At 41.5% G+C, this 19,436-nt stretch overlaps 1 protein-coding gene across 7 annotated transcripts in view; it reads right to left on the bottom strand.

The window, feature by feature from the left end:
- Positions 1-19,436, bottom strand: part of LOC126215270 (lysine-specific demethylase 4C-like) — a 384,640-nt gene that overhangs the window by 150,023 nt on the left and 215,181 nt on the right. For all 7 annotated transcript variants that reach the window (XM_049941954.1, XM_049941953.1, XM_049941957.1 and 4 more), the window contains 4 exons: positions 18,959-19,086; positions 10,456-10,551; positions 5,016-5,198; positions 3,254-3,403 (listed from right to left, as the gene is read on the bottom strand). In XM_049941954.1, the coding sequence (XP_049797911.1) occupies positions 3,254-3,403; positions 5,016-5,198; positions 10,456-10,551; positions 18,959-19,086 (557 nt within the window). The remainder of the gene's footprint in view (positions 1-3,253; positions 3,404-5,015; positions 5,199-10,455; positions 10,552-18,958; positions 19,087-19,436) is intronic.

The following is a 19,436-nucleotide window of genomic DNA, read 5'->3' as shown; positions in this document are numbered from 1 at the left end:
CTGAGCCATTTGGATCCTTCCCTCCACCACCAGATTTTCTAAACTGTGCAGATGGGAGTTATCCTTACAACACACTCTCTGTTCATGCAATTATTCCAGCCTCAACCTACAGTAACATACGGTCCCCACAACCTCCACCCGACAGTTTCAACCCCCTCTGTCCTATCATCTCCTCGCCATTCTCATCTCCCACTCTGTTTATTTGCCGCCCTCTGCCAACTGTAATAACCCAGCCAAATCTGCACTAGTCTGTGGTAGTTTATTTGTTTAGTTTTTTAATGCTGCCCCGATCAGCTGACAAGCCAATGAACTTCTTTTGCTAAAGCTGAAATTGATAAAATATGGGAGCGTTGCGTTTACTCTGAGAAATAGGGTCGCCATGTGGCACGTAGTTGGCTATAATAAAAATTCTGTGATCAGAGATGAGGACTGGCTATAGAGAAGTGTCTATATACAGACCTATGGGACTCAGATGCACATAATTGTCGGTTGTTAAGCACCATTTTGTAAAAGATAATCTGGTATAGAGTGGCATAAAGAAAGAGAAAGAGATCTGAGAGTTTGTCACTGTAAACCTACATAGGAATATAAGGAAATTCAATCAATCTCAATTTTTTCTGAAGTGAATTTTGAGGAAGTAAATTGTGCTAAGCTTCTATAGGAACTTCGAACATTTGGTTGGTGATGTTTGTGTGTGGATCTGCAAGCACGGTCAAGAGAACTTAGAAGACTTTCCTGTTATTGATAGAAATATCTGCAAATGGCTATATATTGTATAACGAAATGTGGACCGAGTCGGACAGAATCTGTAGCCGAGGATCCTGTAAAAGTTCCTATTTATGAACAGTAAAAGTTTTCAGGCGACCACATGGTATCGGCAGTTGCTTCTGCTTGATGAGATCGATGGGATTTCACCACCACAGATTTATTGTTCTTTTTAGGATAAAAACTTATCACTGGACATTTTTTGACGTAGACTGAATGATATCTGCTCACGTTCTGTAAGACGGTGGAGGTGTGATAAGAACAGTAATTTGTACTCTAGTAATTGATAGTTTCAAGCATTAGTAAGAGAGTTCTTGCTTATTCACAAGACAAACATTCTCAGCACAGAGCAGTAGACACAAAGTCAGATGTTGGTGCATCTCTATTAGCTTCAATTTTATTTCAATTTTAATTGCTTTCTTTCCTCAATTAATTGCACCTCCAGTACAATATAGACACACATACATACAATAATATACACAAATATAATAAGGGATGTACCGTACAATAATCCCACCCATCTTTCGCCGCTCCTCTCCTTTTTTGTTCCTTTTTCCCCATCTCCCTGCCCCACAATCTCCTGACGCTGTACCTGTCGGCAGTCTAGTCCCTGCACACTCCACCAGACAGCGTTTGTCTCTCTCACCACCTGTACACTACTATCCCTTCCACTTCCCCGCCCCTCTAGACAGCTGCTTGCATACCACATGAGAGTTGCATTCCAGCTCAAGATGCCGGAGTTGGACGTCTTGTGTGTGTGAGGTGTGCTTACTTGTGTGCATGAATGGTGTGTGTCTCTCTCTCTCGCTGATGGAGGCTGTGACCAAAAGCTTTATGCGAGTGTCTTAATTGTGCCTGTCTGCAACTTACCGTGTCTTCTTTACGGTAAGCAACAACCTGACTTTTCTGACATTGTTGACTTAAATGTTTATCATATTTGTTGTTATTTCACCAGTTTTCTAATATGTCCCTCATATAGTGTATGGAACAGCTTTGGCAGCCAGAGGCAGTGGTTATATGTATGTGTAAGTTGTGTTTGCATGAATGTATGTGTGTATGTTTTCTAATACTGAAGAAGGCCTTTTGGCCAAAAGCTTGCTCATTTAGCCGTCTTTCCATTGTGCCTGTTTGCGTCTCACCATCTCCACTATACGGTGAGTAGCAATCTTACTTTTTTCATAATAATGTCATTATTCCATCCTGGATTTTCCATCGTATGAACAACGGATAAATTTACACCGCCAAATGCTTTTGCTTTTATACTGGTGAGAACTGTGTTCCAGCATGTCACAGTTTTATGTTAGTGAGTGGGTTATACCATTCCACGTAAATAGCTTTGAAATTTTCATTTTTGAATTTTTGGCAGTTTTGTGATTACGTGTATTTTATTTGATGACTGCTTTCAGAATACTCGACAACGAACACGAGTCAAAACTGCAGTTGCAATAAATAATATTTTAACAGCATAAAGTGGAATTAAATCCCTAGAAAATTTCATGCAGGCTACATACCCAGTAATCATCAAATTTTTACATTACAATTTGATTACACTATTGGTGAAAACTCAGTGGAAACAGCAACAAGTGTAAAATATCTCAAAGTAAGTGTCTGGAGTGAAAGAGAGTGGCACAACCACATACAGTTCATTGTAGGAAAAGCAGATGCCAAGGTGAGATTTACTGAAAGAGTCTTCAGGAAATGTAATTCATCCGCACATTGAGATCCTTACAAACTCTTGCTTGACCGATTCTTGAGTACCGTTCATCAGTCTCAGATCTGTACTGAGTAGGATTAACACAGTAGATCCAACAAAGAGCAACAAGTTTCATCAAGAGATTGTACAGACGGTGTAAGAGTGTTACGCAGATGCTCGACAGATTCCAGTTTCAGACACTACAAGAGAGGCGTTTTGCATCTCGGACAGAATTACTATCAAGATTCTGAGGGCATACGCCTGAGAGGAGATGGCAGAAATATTACTTCCTCCCACATATATCTCGTGAAATGACCAGAAAATCAAAGAAATTAGAGTTCACACGGAAGAACGCAGATAGTTGTTTTTCTCAGGAACCATTTGTGAATGGCAGAGAAGGGGGATAACAATTGAGGTAGAAGATGATGATGATGATGACGATCGGTTTGTGAGGTGCTCAACTGTGTGGTCATCAGCGCCCATACCCATTCTCAATCTGTACACAGTCCAGTCCAGCCACTTTCATGGATGATGATGGAATGTTGACAACAACACAAACACCCAGTCCCCGGGCAAAGAACATCCCCAACCTGGCCAGGAATCGAACCCGGGACCCCGTGATCCAGAGGTAGCAACACTAGCCACTAGACCATGAGCTTCAGACTGTGATAGAAGTGGTACCATCCACCACACACGAGAAAGCAGTATACGGAGTACGCCTTTAGATTTAGATCTGTGGATTGTCTAATTTTGATGACTTTCACATGTATTCCATAGAACCGGTTTGTAACTCACCAGATGCCTGGCATACAGACTGATGCCCCTCACATCCAGAGCGTCGTGGAATGGCACGCCGGGCAGAGCGGCCGAACACAGCAGATGCACCCAGGCCCCTGTCTCGGTGCGACGCAACGCTCCGCCACGCATACTGCATAGCGAACACACCTGCGACAACATGGCACTTCATTTTTGCTGGTCGACCTTTGTCAGCTGCTGGACAGTTTCCATTTGGGTTCCAGGGCAATTCATAAATTAACCTCCAATTGGCTACAAACAAATAAACAAATGCTCACAGTTTTGTGGCACTCGAGTGATCAGAAAAGGATACTCTGAAGGTCACAATGTGTCAGCCCACACTCTATCATATCTATCAGTGTGTAAACAGCAAGTGACCGAAACGGACCATGTTATAGTGTCTCCCACAAGCTGTGAGGTACTTCTACCATTTGCTCCACGGGAGTGGGAGGAGACAATTATGCTGGATTCGTCATTGACCGTGTAGTGAGTCTGGGGACGGTGTTATGAGAGAATGGTGCACGTAAATCGAGGCTGGGCACAAGGATGTGCACAATGAAAGTGGTAAGCAGTCAGATTCAGGTGTAACTAGTGAACTTGCGTGAAGTGTTTCAGTTCAAATTTTCTAATCATTCTGAAGATGTAACTCACACTTTGAAAATGACATTTTTTAAGACTGTCACAGAGACAATGAGTTACCATAAGGTTAGTTCAATATGGCTAACAAAGTGTCCAGCCCATGGTCAGAAAAGTGAAAGAATGGGTTTGGCTCTACATTCATTCAGCTCTAGCGAGAAGATAGGAAGGAATTTCTGAATGGAATTGTAACTACGGACCTGACACGAGTGTAGTATGAAAATCGGAAACTAAGGAGCAGTCCAAGCAGTTGATGCACACTCATTCTTCCAATAAGTCCAAAATATTCAAACAGACACTGTCAGACCATAAAATAATCATTGAAATTTTTTGGGACTGCAAAGAAATTTTATATGATTACATAAGAGTAGCATGTGATAATGCTGTGACAAAACAGTTTTGTTGTGAGACCCTCACAAAACTCTGAGTGTCAGTGTGCAGCCCCCTATTGAGAATGGAACAGAGGAAAAACTCACACTTTTTGGCTGGGGGATTTTTCAGTACTCTCCCTGCAATCAGACTGTGGCACCAAATGACTTTCAGGACCCAAAGATAAAGGCCTGATCGGCTACCGAGTACTTCACGACCCACGGTGAGATCGACGAAGCTTTTAAGAAGCACTAGGCAGCCCCATCCTTTAACGAAGGGATAAAGATGCTGGCACCATGGTATGACAAATGTTGTAATTGGGTGGTAACTATGTGCAGAAGTAATGTCAACATGTAAGTACAGACTGTATATACAAAATGATTATCAGTTTTTACTTTCTTCTTTTAGTAACCAAACAGAGGTTAATTTATGAATAGCCCTCATATTTCAAATATGTACATCAATACAGTCTCTTAGAGATCTAGAGATAACAACATCATTTCCATCAAATTTATTTATAAATAAACTGTTTGTGTGCAATTCTTCTGCTGTGTCCATCACTGTCAGGTTTTGACTGATTTGTCAGTCTATTTAAAAGCAACAGTATGTGAAACGAATTATTTTGGATTTTTCCTGCAACCCAGATACCACTAAGAGCTGTGCTTTATTATTCAGAGATTCACGGCAACCACAGTCCAGCAGCACTTTTGGCTGCTAACTCTGAATAGTACATTTCTGGATCAGGAGTACAACTCACCGAACCGAGGGAGCCGAAGAGACACCTCTCACAGCGCCAGTTGCCGCGTATGTTGCCCGCTGCACTTGGGAGCTGCTCACTGGTGCCATAACACGTCGTGTGCACGCACAGCTGACACTCAACACATGTCAGCAGCACCTTCACACCCGTGTGGGAGTCGAAGAAGCGCCGCGACTCCATCTCCTGGAATAATAATGTTCATGACTGTCTTGTTTAAAAAATATACCAGGTGTACCGGTATGAAATGAGCGTTAAGATACAAATGTGTCGATAGGGAACAATTGTTGAGTCTTAATGTTTTCTTTGTTTGGTTGGTATGACATCTGTCAAAGATATTTAGTATACATCAAGTCATGGAGCAAACAACATCATATGTTTTCATTGTGTTAACAATGTTGAATTTTGTACCAGAAAGTGATGATTTGCGGAAAGCATTAATTTTTTGTTTTCATTTGAAGAAAAGTGCTGCAGAGTCGCATCCAATGCTTGGCGAGGCATATGGTGATCATACTCTATCAGAAGCAACATGCAAAAGATGGTTTCAACGGTTCAGAAATAATGATTTTGATGTAAGAAATGAAGAACATGGAAGACCACCGAAAAAGTTCTTCGAAGACGCCGAATTGCAAGCAATATTGGATGAAGATGATACTTTGAGTCAGAAGCAAATGACAGCAATGCTAAATGTTGGACAACAAACAATTTCTGACCGTTTAAAAGCTATGGGAAAGATCCAAAAGTGTGGAAAAGGGGTGCCATATGAATTGAATGAAAGACAGGTGGAAAACCGAAAAACCATTTGTCAAATTTTGCTTCAAAGACATGAAGGAAAATCAATTTTGGATCAAACTGTTACTGGCGATGAAAAATGGATTTATTTTAAGACTCCTAAACGGGAAAAATCATGGGTTAATCCGGGACAACCATCAATATCAACTGCAAAACCAGATCCACAAATGATCAATTTGAACTATGCATTGATTGAGAAAAGACCAGAATGGGCCAGAAGACATGGCGAAGTAATTTTTTTACACGACAATGCACTTGCACACAAAGCAAAACTGGTTCAGGATACAATTAAAACACTTGGCTGGGAGCTGCTAACCCACCCGCCGTATTCACCAGACTTGGCCCCTTCCAACTACCATTTTTTTTCATCAACGGGACACGCATTGGTAGGGGAAAACTTCGATTCCTATGAAGAAGTCGAAGATTGGGTGTCTGACTGGTATGCTTCAAAAGACGGACATTTCTATTGGCGTGGTGTCAACAAATTGCCAGGAAGGTGGTCAAAATGTATAGAAATCAATGGTCAGTACTTTGAATAAAATGTTTTTACTTTTCAATTTAAAATTAGTGTTTCATTTTCACAAAAAAACGCTCATTTCATACTGGTACACCTGGCATAAATATGTTAATCCCATCATTTCAAATAACCTACACCACTATAATGGTACATATAAAACAGGGAAAAAGCACAAAAATTATGATGTCATAACTCAATAAACTGCTTTCTGGATGTGACAAAATAGAGTGGAACTACACAAAAGTTGCAGCAATATACAGTGATGAGCCAAAACATTACAATCACTGCCTGTTGGTGTTGCAGGAATGTCATGCAATAAAGGAAATATATGAGAAACAGAAAAGTCTCGAGGAATCCTAGTGATTATACGGGCTGCAAATGGGGAAATCCACAGGCACAATTCACTTTGATAAATGTCAGATTCTTACAGCCCAGTGCCTGAGAACAAGCATTTGAGAAATGGTGAAGATGGTCAGCTGTTTGCGCGCTACTGTTCATCTACTGAAAGTGGGAAACATGGGCAAAAACGTGAGTAGTTGACAAGGTGTTGGACATCCATGCCTTATCGTTGAGTATAGAGATGAGTAGATCACCCACCTGTGATACAGGACACGTGCCAAGCTGCGGCAGATCTGGTGACACAGTGCAATGCTGATACAGCCACAAGCATTTCAGAGCACACTGTTCATTGTACATTGTTGAGTATGAGGTTCTAGAGCAGACAACCCCTATGTTTTCCCATGTTGACTCAATGCCACTGTCAATTACTACCGCAGTAGGTACAATATCATTTAAACTGAACCAGGGGAGATTTGAAACGTGTTGCCTGGTCAGACAAAACACATTTCTTGTTACAAGTTGACAGTTTTGTCTGGGTATGCCGTCATCCAGATAAATGGCTACTCAAAATGAGGACAGTTCCACACATGCAGTGCTTACAAGTCACTTGTGCAACCCATTCTGGAATATTGCTCAGGCATGTGGGACCCATTCCAAATAGGACAAAGAGGGAATATTGAACATATACAGAGAAGGGCAACACAAATAGTCACAGGTTTGTTTGACCCTTGGGAGTGTGTCACGGAGATGCTGAAGAAACTGAACTGCCAGGCTCTTGAAGACAGACATACACTGTCCTGAGAAATCCTTACAAAGTTTGAAGAACTGATGACTAGGAATATACTACAACCCCCTACTTATCACTCACATAGTGATCATAGGGACAAGATTTGATTAATCATAGCACACACAGAGTTATTTAAAGAATCATTCTGCACTCAGTGCGTGAATGGAAAGGGAAGAAACTCTAATACCTGGTAGAGTGGGATGTACCCTCTGCCATGCACTTCACAGTGGTTTGCAGAATATGGATGTTGATGTACATGAAGATACATGTCACTGGAGGCAGTATTATGCCGGCGGGGACCTTCACTTGGGTTTCCATTGGACCAGTGGTAGTGATTGAGGGTACGATCACAGCTATGTGAAAATTATTGCGGACAACCAATGTCTGCAGCTTTATGCTTGTGTCTCCCCCAAAAGCAAAAGCATCTTCCAGCAAGATATCTGTCCATGTCACAAGACCAGCATCATTCTAAAGTGAATTGAGGGGTGTGATAATTAGCTCACATCACCAGCATCATTCTAAAGTGGATTGAGGGGTGTGATAATTAGCTCACATCAATGTCTCAGCCACCATGTTTGACTGATTTTAACCTGTTGGAACACACATGCTATCAGCTGCCAGAAAATGGTTCAAATGGCTCTGAGCACTATGGGACTTAACATCTGAGGTCGTCAGTCCCCTAGAACTTAGAACTACTTAAACCTAACTAACCTAAGAACATGACACACATCCGTGCCCGAGGCAGGATTCGAACCTGCGACCGTAGCGGTTGCGCGGTTCCAGACTTACGAATCATTGGCCAGTAATTCACAAGAATCGTCTGACTTGTGCATAAATGTCTGCAGCTGCATACCTGCAAACAGCTGTCAACAACAGGTCAAACACATGCCATACAGAACTGGTGCTGTATTGTGTTCCCAAGGCACATCAACATGCTATTAAGCAGGTGATCATAATGTTTTGGTTAATTGGTGTATGCTGGTACTACTCATATTACAGGGTGTTTCAAAAAGAATACACAACTATGAAACTTAGGACACTATTTGAAAATCTCTGATGCTTAGATTACAGATGTTCAATACATCCTCCACCAGCAGCACGGACAGTATCACATCAATACTTAGAATTCCTCCAACACTCAAGTAAGCACGTCTGTCGTCACTAATATTACGGCACAATGGATCTGGTTCTTCAACTCTTCTAGGTTCTGCGGAAGTGTTGGAGCATACATGTTGTCCTTAATGAAACGCTACAGGAAGAAGTCACAGGGCACCAAATCTAGTGATCGTGGAGGCCAGCTGAGAAGTGCCAAGTCGCCAGCTGTGTGGTGACCAAACCGATGCCTCGGTAGAGTTTAATTCAGATATTTATGCTATTGGTGACACCAGTTGTGACAAAGCAAGTTGGGATCTTTTAACTTCCTCTCATGTTTTTCCATCTGCCTCCTTCAATTCATTTTATTTTCATTTTTGCCATTTACCTTTAACAAACACGAGTATAATCTGCATTTCTATAAAAGAGAAAGGCTGGCCCTCAGTTTTAATAAATATAGCACCATATCTAATTTTGTGCTTAGTTTTGAGGTGTTATCAATTTTCTAATTTATTTAGACTATTCCTAGTTAATACCTTTTGTTATAGGGTGAAATCAGTAACTGTTTCATGAGAGATTCTACAAATATAAATTGTGTAATAATTATAAACATTTGGAAGAAGAACTATTAGGATTCTTAAAGAATTTATTTGGCTCCATTTACTACTCATAGATGTTCAACAGCAAACTATTGTAGCAGTATGCTGATGTTTGCCTGCGAACTGTTAATGAGGCTTATCAAAAGTTACTAATAGTGAACTGGCCATATAACTGTGTAATATTTGGGGGTTGTGAACAGTGAAAGTATAGAACTGTGAAACTTAACTGCAACTGTTGGCTACATCATTTACAGTAGTCAGTATTGAACTTCAACACCCCATTTTTCAGCCTGCATAACAATGAAATATGTCGACACCGATGACTATCAACAAAGAAATAAAGAAGGCGAACGTCAACAGTGAGGATGTGCTCCATCTAGTTGAAAAATGAAGTTGTCCTCGCCCAGCCTCAGAAACTATGAATTTTCTAATATAGCAAGTTACTGCTGACTGTCTACCGTGTTTAGATCAAAGAAGAATGGGCTGTAAACAGATGTGTGGGACATCACACAAAGTACATTGACTTTAGGTGAATCTCTTAGATCATGTAGATCTTCGTGTGGGTTCTGTAGGCCCAAAAATCAAACACCGCGTATGTTTACTTTTCCACTACGGTTGAAAGTTGCTTCGTCACTGAGCACGATGCATTGTGCGAAAGTGTCAATAGCATCCTTAAGGTCATCAGAAAATGTCACACATTTTCATTCATTGTCATGACATAAAGCCTGTAACAGCTGTAACTTGTATGGCTTCATAATCAACTGACGTCTCAAAACACACCAAATTGTTGTAGGCAGCTGTAACTCCAAACTGGCATGACAAGTTGATTTTTAGAAAGCAGTTTGAATTCGTGTGACATTTTTGTCAGAAACATGAGGTCGGCCAGGACGCTTTCCTTCACATATTACATACACATCCTATGTCTACAAACTGCCAATACCATTTGTGAATGTTCCATCCATTTGGAGGATCTGTTCGGAACCTCAGTCTGAAACATCTTTGCACAATAATCACGGAATTACACTTTGCAAACTCGAGAACACAAAATGATTTCCACTGCACAGCAGCAATTTTGCAACATGTGATGGAATGGATACCAAGCAAACAAAATAAAACTGACATCTAGTAGCAATGAATATAAACTAAACAATGTATTAATTCCTGCAATAACCGATCAATGGCAGAATTATCAATAGTTTTGACAACATAATACTTTGTAATATGTATATTCTTTCTTAAATGTCTTGTATAATCATTCAGCAGGAAATATATCACATAAGAATGTACAATCTGCAATTAAATTTATTACATATTTACCTTACTACGCTCTGGAAACCATACTGGACTCACGTATGGTTTCGTCACTGTCCGACTGTTCTTCCATTCATCTAAGTTAATGTCACCTGAACAGCACTGAAAAAAGAAAACGGTAAAAATTATAAAGATGATCCACAATAATGTGGTTCTGTATTTCGTAGCTGACACATCACAAGACAAAATTTCCCGTAGTGAAGTAATACACAAAAAATCAAAGATTAAAATTTAATGTCTCGTCAATGTCAAAAGTCATTAGAAGGAGTAAATGTAATGTCTCAAAATATAGTTAAAGTGTTGGGTGTTTGATAGTCGTATAATCGAGACTGAAAGCACTGCTAAGCTTTCAGAAGAAGCTATCTCATACAGAAAATACCGAGTGATCAAAAAGTCAGTATAAATTTGAAAACTGAATAAATCACGGATTAATGTAGATAGAGAGGTACAAATTGACACACATGCTTGGAATGACATGGGGTTTTATTAGAACCAAAAAAATACAAAAGTTCAAAAAATGTCCGACAGATGGCACTTCATCTGATCAGAATAGCAATAATTAGCATAACAAAGCAAGACAAACCAAAGATGATGTTCTTTACAGGAAATGCTCAATATGTCCACCATCATTCCTCAAAAATAGCTGTAGTCGAGGAATAATGTTGTGAACAGCACTGTAAAGCATGTCCGGAGTTATGGTGAGGCATTGGCGTCAGATGTTGTCTTTCAGCATCCCTAGAGATGTCGGTCGATCACGATACACTTGCGACTTCAGGTAACCCCAAAGCCAATAATCGCATGGACTGAGGTCTGCGGACCTGGGAGGCCAAGCATGAGGAAAGTGGCGGCTGAGCACACGATCATCATCAAACGACGCATGCAAGAGATCTTTCACGCGTCTAGCAATATGGAGTGGAGCGCCATCCTGCATAAACATCGTACGTTCCAGCAGGTGTTTATCAGCCAGGCTGGGGATGATGCGATTCTGTAATATATCGGCGTACCTCTCACCCATCACAGTAGCAGTTACAAAACCAGAATCACGCATTTCCTCGAAGAAAAAACGCCCTATAATGGTAGTTGTGGTAAATCCAACCCATACCGTGACTTTCACGTCGTGCAATGGAGTTTTCACGACAGTTCTAGGATTTTCGGTAGCCCAAATTCTGCAGTTGTTGGCGTTGAGAGACCCTCGGAGCGTGAAATGAGCTTCGTCGCTCCACAACACGTTACTCAACCATTCGTCATCGTCCACCATCTTTTGAAACGCCCACATCGCACATTCCCCATTCTGATAATACAGCTTCACTAAAAGTGAAGCTCCTTTTATACACGATTGTCATGTGCAGTCACTGACGTTTTGCTGTCCAGCGCCATCTGCCGGACATTTCGTGATCTCTCTCTCTCACATATCCATCTCTCTCTCTCTCTCTCTCTCTCTCTCTATATATATATATATATATATATATATATATATATAGTGATGAGACTTACCAAACAAAAGCGCTGGCAGGTCGATAGACACACAAACAAACACAAACATACACACAAAATTCTAGCTTTCGCAACAAACGGTTGCTTCGTCAGGAAAGAGGGAAGTATGTTTGTGTTTGTTTGTGTGTCTATCGACCTGCCAGCGCTTTTGTTTGGTAAGTCTCATCACTTTCTTTCTTTTTAGATATATTTTTTCCACGTGGAATGTTTCCCTCTGTTATATATATATATATATATGTCTGGGTATGCCGTCATCCAGATAAATGGCTACTCAAAATGAGGACAGTTCCACACATGCAGTGCTTACAAGTCACTTGTGCAACCCATTCTGGAATATTGCTCAGGCATGTGGGACCCATTCCAAATAGGACAAAGAGGGAATATTGAACATATACAGAGAAGGGCAACACAAATAGTCACAGGTTTGTTTGACCCTTGGGAGTGTGTCACGGAGATGCTGAAGAAACTGAACTGCCAGGCTCTTGAAGACAGACATACACTGTCCTGAGAAATCCTTACAAAGTTTGAAGAACTGATGACTAGGAATATACTACAACCCCCTACTTATCACTCACATAGTGATCATAAGGACAAGATTTGATCAATCATAGCACACACAGAGTTATTTAAAGAATCATTCTGCACTCAGTGCGTGAATGGAAAGGGAATGACAGAGGGAAACATTCCACGTGGAAAAAAAAAAAATATATATATATATATATATATATATATATATATATATATATATATATATATATATATATATATATAACAGAGGGAAACATTCCACGTGGAAAAAATATATCTAAAAAGAAAGAAAGTGATGAGACTTACCAAACAAAAGCGCTGGCAGGTCGATAGACACACAAACAAACACAAACATACACACAAAATTCTAGCTTTCGCAACAAACGGTTGCTTCGTCAGGAAAGAGGGAAGGAGAGGGAAAGATGAAAGGAAGTGGGTTTTAAGGGAGAGGGTAAGGAGTCATTCCAATCCCGGGAGCGGAAAGACTTACCTTAGGGGGAAAAAAGGACGGGTATACACTCGCACACACACACATATCCATCCGCATATACACAGACACAAGCAGACAAAGGACGGGTATACACTCGCACACACACACATATCCATCCGCATATACACAGACACAAGCAGACATTTGCCTTGTGTCTGTGTATATGCGGATGGATATGTGTGTGTGTGAGTGTATACCCGTCCTTTTTTCCCCCTAAGGTAAGTCTTTCCGCTCCCGGGATTGGAATGACTCCTTACCCTCTCCCCTAAAACCCACATCCTTTCGTCTTTCCCTCTCCTTCCCTCTTTCCTGATGAGGCAACAGTTTGTTGCGAAAGCTTGAATTTTGTGTGTATGTTTGTGTTCGTTTGTGTGTCTGTCGACCTGCCAGCACTTTCATTTGGTAAGTCACATCATCTTTGTTTTTATATATATATATATATATATATATATATATATATATATATATATATATATATATAGAGAGAGAGAGAGAGAGAGAGAGAGAGAGAGAGAGGGGGGGGGGGGGAAACATACCCATCCTTTTTTCCCCCTATATATATATATATATATATATATATAACCCCGTGTCATTCCAAGCATGAGTGTCAATTTTTACCTCTGTAACTACATTATTCCGTGGTTTATTAAGTTTTCAAATTTATACTGACTTTTTGATCACCCAGTATATACACACGCACTGAGCCATTGACCTGGCCGACTGCATTATTCTTGTGCTGTAATCAACTAGCCATGTGTATTCTGTATTAGTTAACTCTGCCAGAAGGACACTATTCAAAGCTTAGTACCATTCTCAATATTATGTCAACTGAAGGTAGAGGGGGGAGGAAGGAAAGGGACTATTCATATCAGCTGCATCGGGACTTCGTGCAGACTCAGCGGTGATCAGTGAAAATGTATACCAGACTGATATTCAAACCTGGTATATCCTGCTTACTATGCAGCTGCGTTAACCACTGTGTCATCCGGCCATAGAGTTTATCACAATTGCACGGATTGTCTCAGCACGCATCTCGGCCAACCCGCATTTCCACCCAGAGCCACCTATCCGCAAGACCTATACACATCTTCCATGCTCATTACTTTGAGATTCCCACGGGAGGTCGGATTTAATTGTGCGTCTGTACTGAAGCTGGTGGATTCACTGCCCATTGGGGCAAATCAGTTATATGAATCTGTGGCATCTATTCTTTTGGATATAATTTTCAATATTGCTTACGTGTCTTGACTCCTCAACTTTGTATTCCAGAATTTCTTATTAGAGTGAAAGAAATTATGAAGAAGAAAAAAGAACAGATACCACAGATTCATATAATTTTTGGTACAGCTCATATGTCTATTGATCACTCAACATCTGAACTTTGTATTCCAGAATTCCTTATTAGAATGAAATACATTATAAAGGAGAAACAGTACTACAGTGAGTAAATTAGAAGAGAATGTTGTGCATATTCCTATCAAAATTAAATTCACTTGATGGATCCAGGAGAAATTTCCCCTTGTTGTATGTGTGGGTATCTATATTCCTTTAAAATCAAATTTGTTGATAACAAACTATAAATATAGTTTCACTTGACCCAGTACTCCCAGTTGCTTCAACAGATGTCTACAAACCCCAACTGCGATTCAAATCACTCAGTCGACTGAATCGGGTTCACTGAAATTCATTCATTACTGGAATCGGTCATGACTACAGGTCACAGACAAACTAAAATTGCATAGGATTCCTACCATCAGCATGATCATAATTGTACACACTCACTTGTTAATGACTATTTTTCTTTTTCTTCCACTAGAACCGTTGTCCATTAGGAATTCGTGCATTGCTGAGGAGACCAATTCCACAAGTACATTTTCTACTACAGTGAGGGCACATTCTGTCCAACAGAATCACAGGTTGCTGCGAGTTGTTGGTCACGAGGTTTTCTAGCTCTTACCTTCAGTTCCACTTGTCAGATCTTAGTCTGCCACTGTTGCTTGAAGTACTGTGAACAGTCATAAATAGTCCAACAAGCACGGTGAATGGAGACAGCGTAGTTGTGTGGACATTAACTCTCAGAAGTTGCATATATTTTGGTTCTTGTAATAAACAGTTATCATTTCAAAGAGTGCATTTCTATATTGTCAGCCAACCACTTGAATAAAGTATATTACAGGTATGCCAATTTTGCCACATCAGTTCCAGCATTCACCCGAAGCATCATTAACAATATTTTCTGAGGATCTTCAGATGCCTTACAAGGTGATCCAGGCTCCGCATTCACAAGTAAGAGTTGGTATGTGATGGTCTGGTAGACAGAGAGCTACCAAGTGCTGAGGTCACAGTTGTCAGACACCATATCACGCAAACAGCATAAAGCCGCACTACCACGTCTTATATGATACCGAGTTTTGGAATCAATATTTGCATTAGTCGAGAGGTGACTGTTGCAGTAAGGAAAGTGCTTGACATTTGGCAGAATTTCACCAATGATCTCTAAGGTCGGGCATTGGTAAAGTTTGATGCAAAATTTTTGTTTGCCTGATATTGACAACTAAGCACATGCTCATGTGTACCTCATAGAGTACATTCATAATTGCTTGGAGGGCTTCCTCTGAGTTCGCCATAACAACATTTCATCTGAATACTGGAGTTTGATAACCTTCATTGTAGCTCTCAGTCTACTAGGATGTAAAGGAATTCTATCTACATCTGCATCTACATGACTACTCTGCAATTCACATTTAAGTGCTTGGCAGAGGGTTCGTCGAACCACAATCATACTATCTCTCTACCATTCCACTCCCGAACAGCGCGCGGGAAAAACGAACACCTAAACCTTTCTGTTCGAGCTCTGATTTCTCTTATTTTATTTTCATGATCATTCCTACCTATGTAGGTTGGGCTAAACAAAATATTTTCGCATTCGGAAGAGAAAGTTGGTGACTGAAATTTTGTAAATAGATCTCGCCGCGACGAAAAACGTCTTTGCTTTCATGACTTCCATCCCAATTCGCGTATCATATCTGCCACACTCTCTCCCCTATTACGTGATAATACAAAACGAGCTGCCCTTTTTTGCACCCTTTCAATGTCCTCCGTCAATCCCACCTGGTAAGGATCCCACACCGCGAGGAGTGTAGTGTAAGCTGTCTCTTTAGTGGACTTGTTGCATCTTCTAAGTGTCCTGCCAATGAAACGCAACCTTTGGCTCGCCTTCCCCACAATATTATCTATGTGGTCTTTCCAACTGAAGTTGTTCATAATTTTAACACCCAGGTACTTAGTTGAACTGACAGCCTTGAGAATTGTACTATTTATCGAGTAATCGAATTCCAACGGATTTCTTTTGGAACTCATGTGGATCACCTCACACTTTTCGTTATTTAGCGTCAACTGCCACCTGCCACACCATACAGCAATCTTTTCTAAATCACTTTGCCACTGATACTGGTCTTCGGATGATCTTACTAGACGGTAAATTACAGCATCATCTGCGAACAACCTAAGAGAACTGCTCAGATTGTCACCCAGGTCATTTATATAGATCAGGAACAGCAGAGTTCCCAGGACGCTTCCCTGGGGAACACCTGATATGACTTCAGTTTTACTCAATGATTTGCCGTCTATTACTATGAGCTGCGACCTTCCTGACAGGAAATCACGAATCCAGTCGCACAACTGAGACGATACCCCATAGGCCCGCAGCTTGATTAGAAGTCGCTTGTGAGGAACGGTGTCAAAAGCTTTCCGGAAATCTAGAAATACGGAATCAACTTGAGATCCCCTGTCGATAGCGGCCATTACTTCGTGCGAATAAAGAGCTAGCCGCTTTGCACAAGTTTTCTGAAACCATGTTGATTACGTATCAATAGATCGTTCCCTTCGAGGTGATTCATAATGTTTGAATACAGTATATGCTCCAAAACCCTACTGCAAACCGACGTCAATGATATAGGTCTGTAGAATGAGATTTTCGCTCTGCAGCGGAGTGTGCGCTGATATGAAACTTCCTGGCAGATTAAAACTGTGTGCCCGACCGAGACTCGAACTCGGGACCTTTGCCTTTCGCGGGCAAGTGCTCTACCATCTGAGCTACCGAAGCACGACTCACGCCCGGTACTCACAGTTTTACTTCTGCCAGTATCTCGTCTACTACCTTCCAAACTTTACAGAAGCTCTCCTGCGAACCTTGCAGAACTAGCACTCCTGAAAGAAAGGATATAGCGGAGACATGGCTTAGCCACAGCCTGGGGGATGTTTCCAGAATGAGATTTTCACTCTGCAGCGGAGTGTGCGCTGATATGAAACTTCCTGGCAGATTAATACTGTGGGCGCACAGTTTTAATCTGCCAGGAAATTTCATATCAGCGCACACTCCGCTGCAGAGTGAAAATCTCATTCTGGAAACATCCCCCAGGCTGTGGCTAAGCCATGTCTCCGCTATATCCTTTCTTTCAGGAGTGCTAGTTCTGCAAGGTTCGCAGGAGAGCTTCTGTAAAATTTGGAAGGTAGTAGACGAGATACTGGCAGAAGTAAAGCTGTGAGTACCGGGCGTGAGTCGTGCTTCGGTAGCTCCGATGGTAGAGCACTTGCCCGCGAAAGGCAAAGGTCCCGAGTTCGAGTCTCGGTCGGGCACACAGTTTTAATCTGCCAGGAAGTTTCATATCAGCGCACACTTCAATGCAGAGTGAAAATCTCATTCTGGAAACATCCCCCAGGCTGTGGCTAAGCCATGTCTCCGCTATATCCTTTCTTTCAGGAGTGCTAGTTCTGCAAGGTTCGCAGGAGAGCTTCTGTAAAGTTTGGAAGGTAGGAGACGAGATACTGGCAGAAGTAAAGCTGTGAGTACCGGGCGTGAGTCGTGCTTCGGTTGCTCAGATGGTAGAGCACTTGCCCGCGAAAGGCAAAGGTCCCGAGTTCGAGTCTCGGTCGGGCACACAGTTTTAATCTGCCAGGAAGTTTCATATAGGTCTGTAGTTCGATGGATTACTCCTACTACCCTTCTTAAACACTGGTGCGACCTGCGCAATTTTCCAGTCTGTATCGGTGAGCGAGCGGTTATATATAGGTGCTTAGTAGGGAGCTATTGTATCAGCGTAATCTGAAAGGAACCTAATCGGTATACAATCTGGACCTGAATACTTGCCCGTATCAAGCGATTTGAGTTGCTTGGCAACCCCTAAGGTATCTACTTCTAAGAAACTCATGCTAGCAGCTGTTCGTGTTTCAAATTCTGGAATATTCCATTCATCTTCCCTGGTGAAGGAATTTCGGAAAACTGCGTTCAATAACTCCGCTTTAGCGGCACAGTCGTCGGTAACAGTACCATCGTCACTGCGCAGTGAAGGTATTGACTGCGTCTTGCCACTTGTGTACTTTACATACGACCAGAATTTCTTCGGATTTTCTACCAAATTTTGAGACAATGTTTCGTTGTGGAACCTATTAAAGGCATCTCGCAGTGAAGTCCGTGCCAAATTTCGCGCGTCTGTAAATTTTAGCCAATCTTCGGGATTTCGCGTTCTGAACTTCGCATGCTTTTTCCGTTGCCTCTGCAACAGAGTTCGGACCTGTTTTATGTACCACGGGGGATCAGTTCCATCTCTTACCAATTTATGAGGTATGCATCTCTCAATTGCTGTTGCTACTATATCTTTGAATTTGAGCCACATCTTGTCTACATTTGCATAGTCAGTTCGGAAGGAATGGAGATTCTCTGTTAGGAAGGCTTCTAGTGACACTTTATCCGCTTTTTTAAATAAAATTATGTTGCGTTTGTTTGTGGTGGATTTGGAAGAAACGGTATTGAGCCTAGCTACAACGACCTTGTGATCACTAATCCCTGTATCAGTGATGATGCTCTCTATCAGCTCTGGATTGTTTGTGGGAACACTGTTGTCGATGTGCAGTTACAGTTCTCCGTTCCCCATCTCTACAGTATGTACAATAAGAGGCTAGTGTAAGGAAGAATGCCAATGTGCTTGTGTTTCATACCTTTGTGTGCAGCAAAACAGTGCACAGGGAACAGTGCGGGTACTGTTCGCTCCAGTATGCATTGAAAGCACGCTCCAGGGCCATATCTGCTGGTGCCGAGTGCTGCATCTCCTTCATGAAGCCAGGACCTGCAGATAAATCAGAAAATACAACTTACAATATACTGTCACCTCCAAGTAAATCGATACTGGACTGTATAAGCGGGACCGATTGGTTCTAGAGGAGGAAGGGTTGGGAGTAGTAATAAGGGAATGGGTCACTAAAGCACTCAAAATGCAAGTGCATGTATGTGTAAGTGTCTGCAGAAGAAAAACTAATATAACATGGATGGTCCCGTAAAACAGGGTGGATCTTCCTGGCAGATTAAAACTGTGTGCCAAACCGAGACTCGACCTCGGGACCTTTGCCTTTCGCGAGCAAGTGCTCTACCAACTGAACTACTCAAGCACGACTCATGCCCCACCCTCACAGCTTTACT

The sequence above is a fragment of the Schistocerca nitens genome, chromosome 12, assembly GCF_023898315.1.
Source record: "Schistocerca nitens isolate TAMUIC-IGC-003100 chromosome 12, iqSchNite1.1, whole genome shotgun sequence".
Classification (NCBI taxonomy): domain Eukaryota; kingdom Metazoa; phylum Arthropoda; class Insecta; order Orthoptera; family Acrididae; genus Schistocerca; species Schistocerca nitens.
The sequence above is the reverse complement of the archived record's forward strand: the minus strand, read 5'-3'. Positions and strand labels throughout refer to the sequence as shown.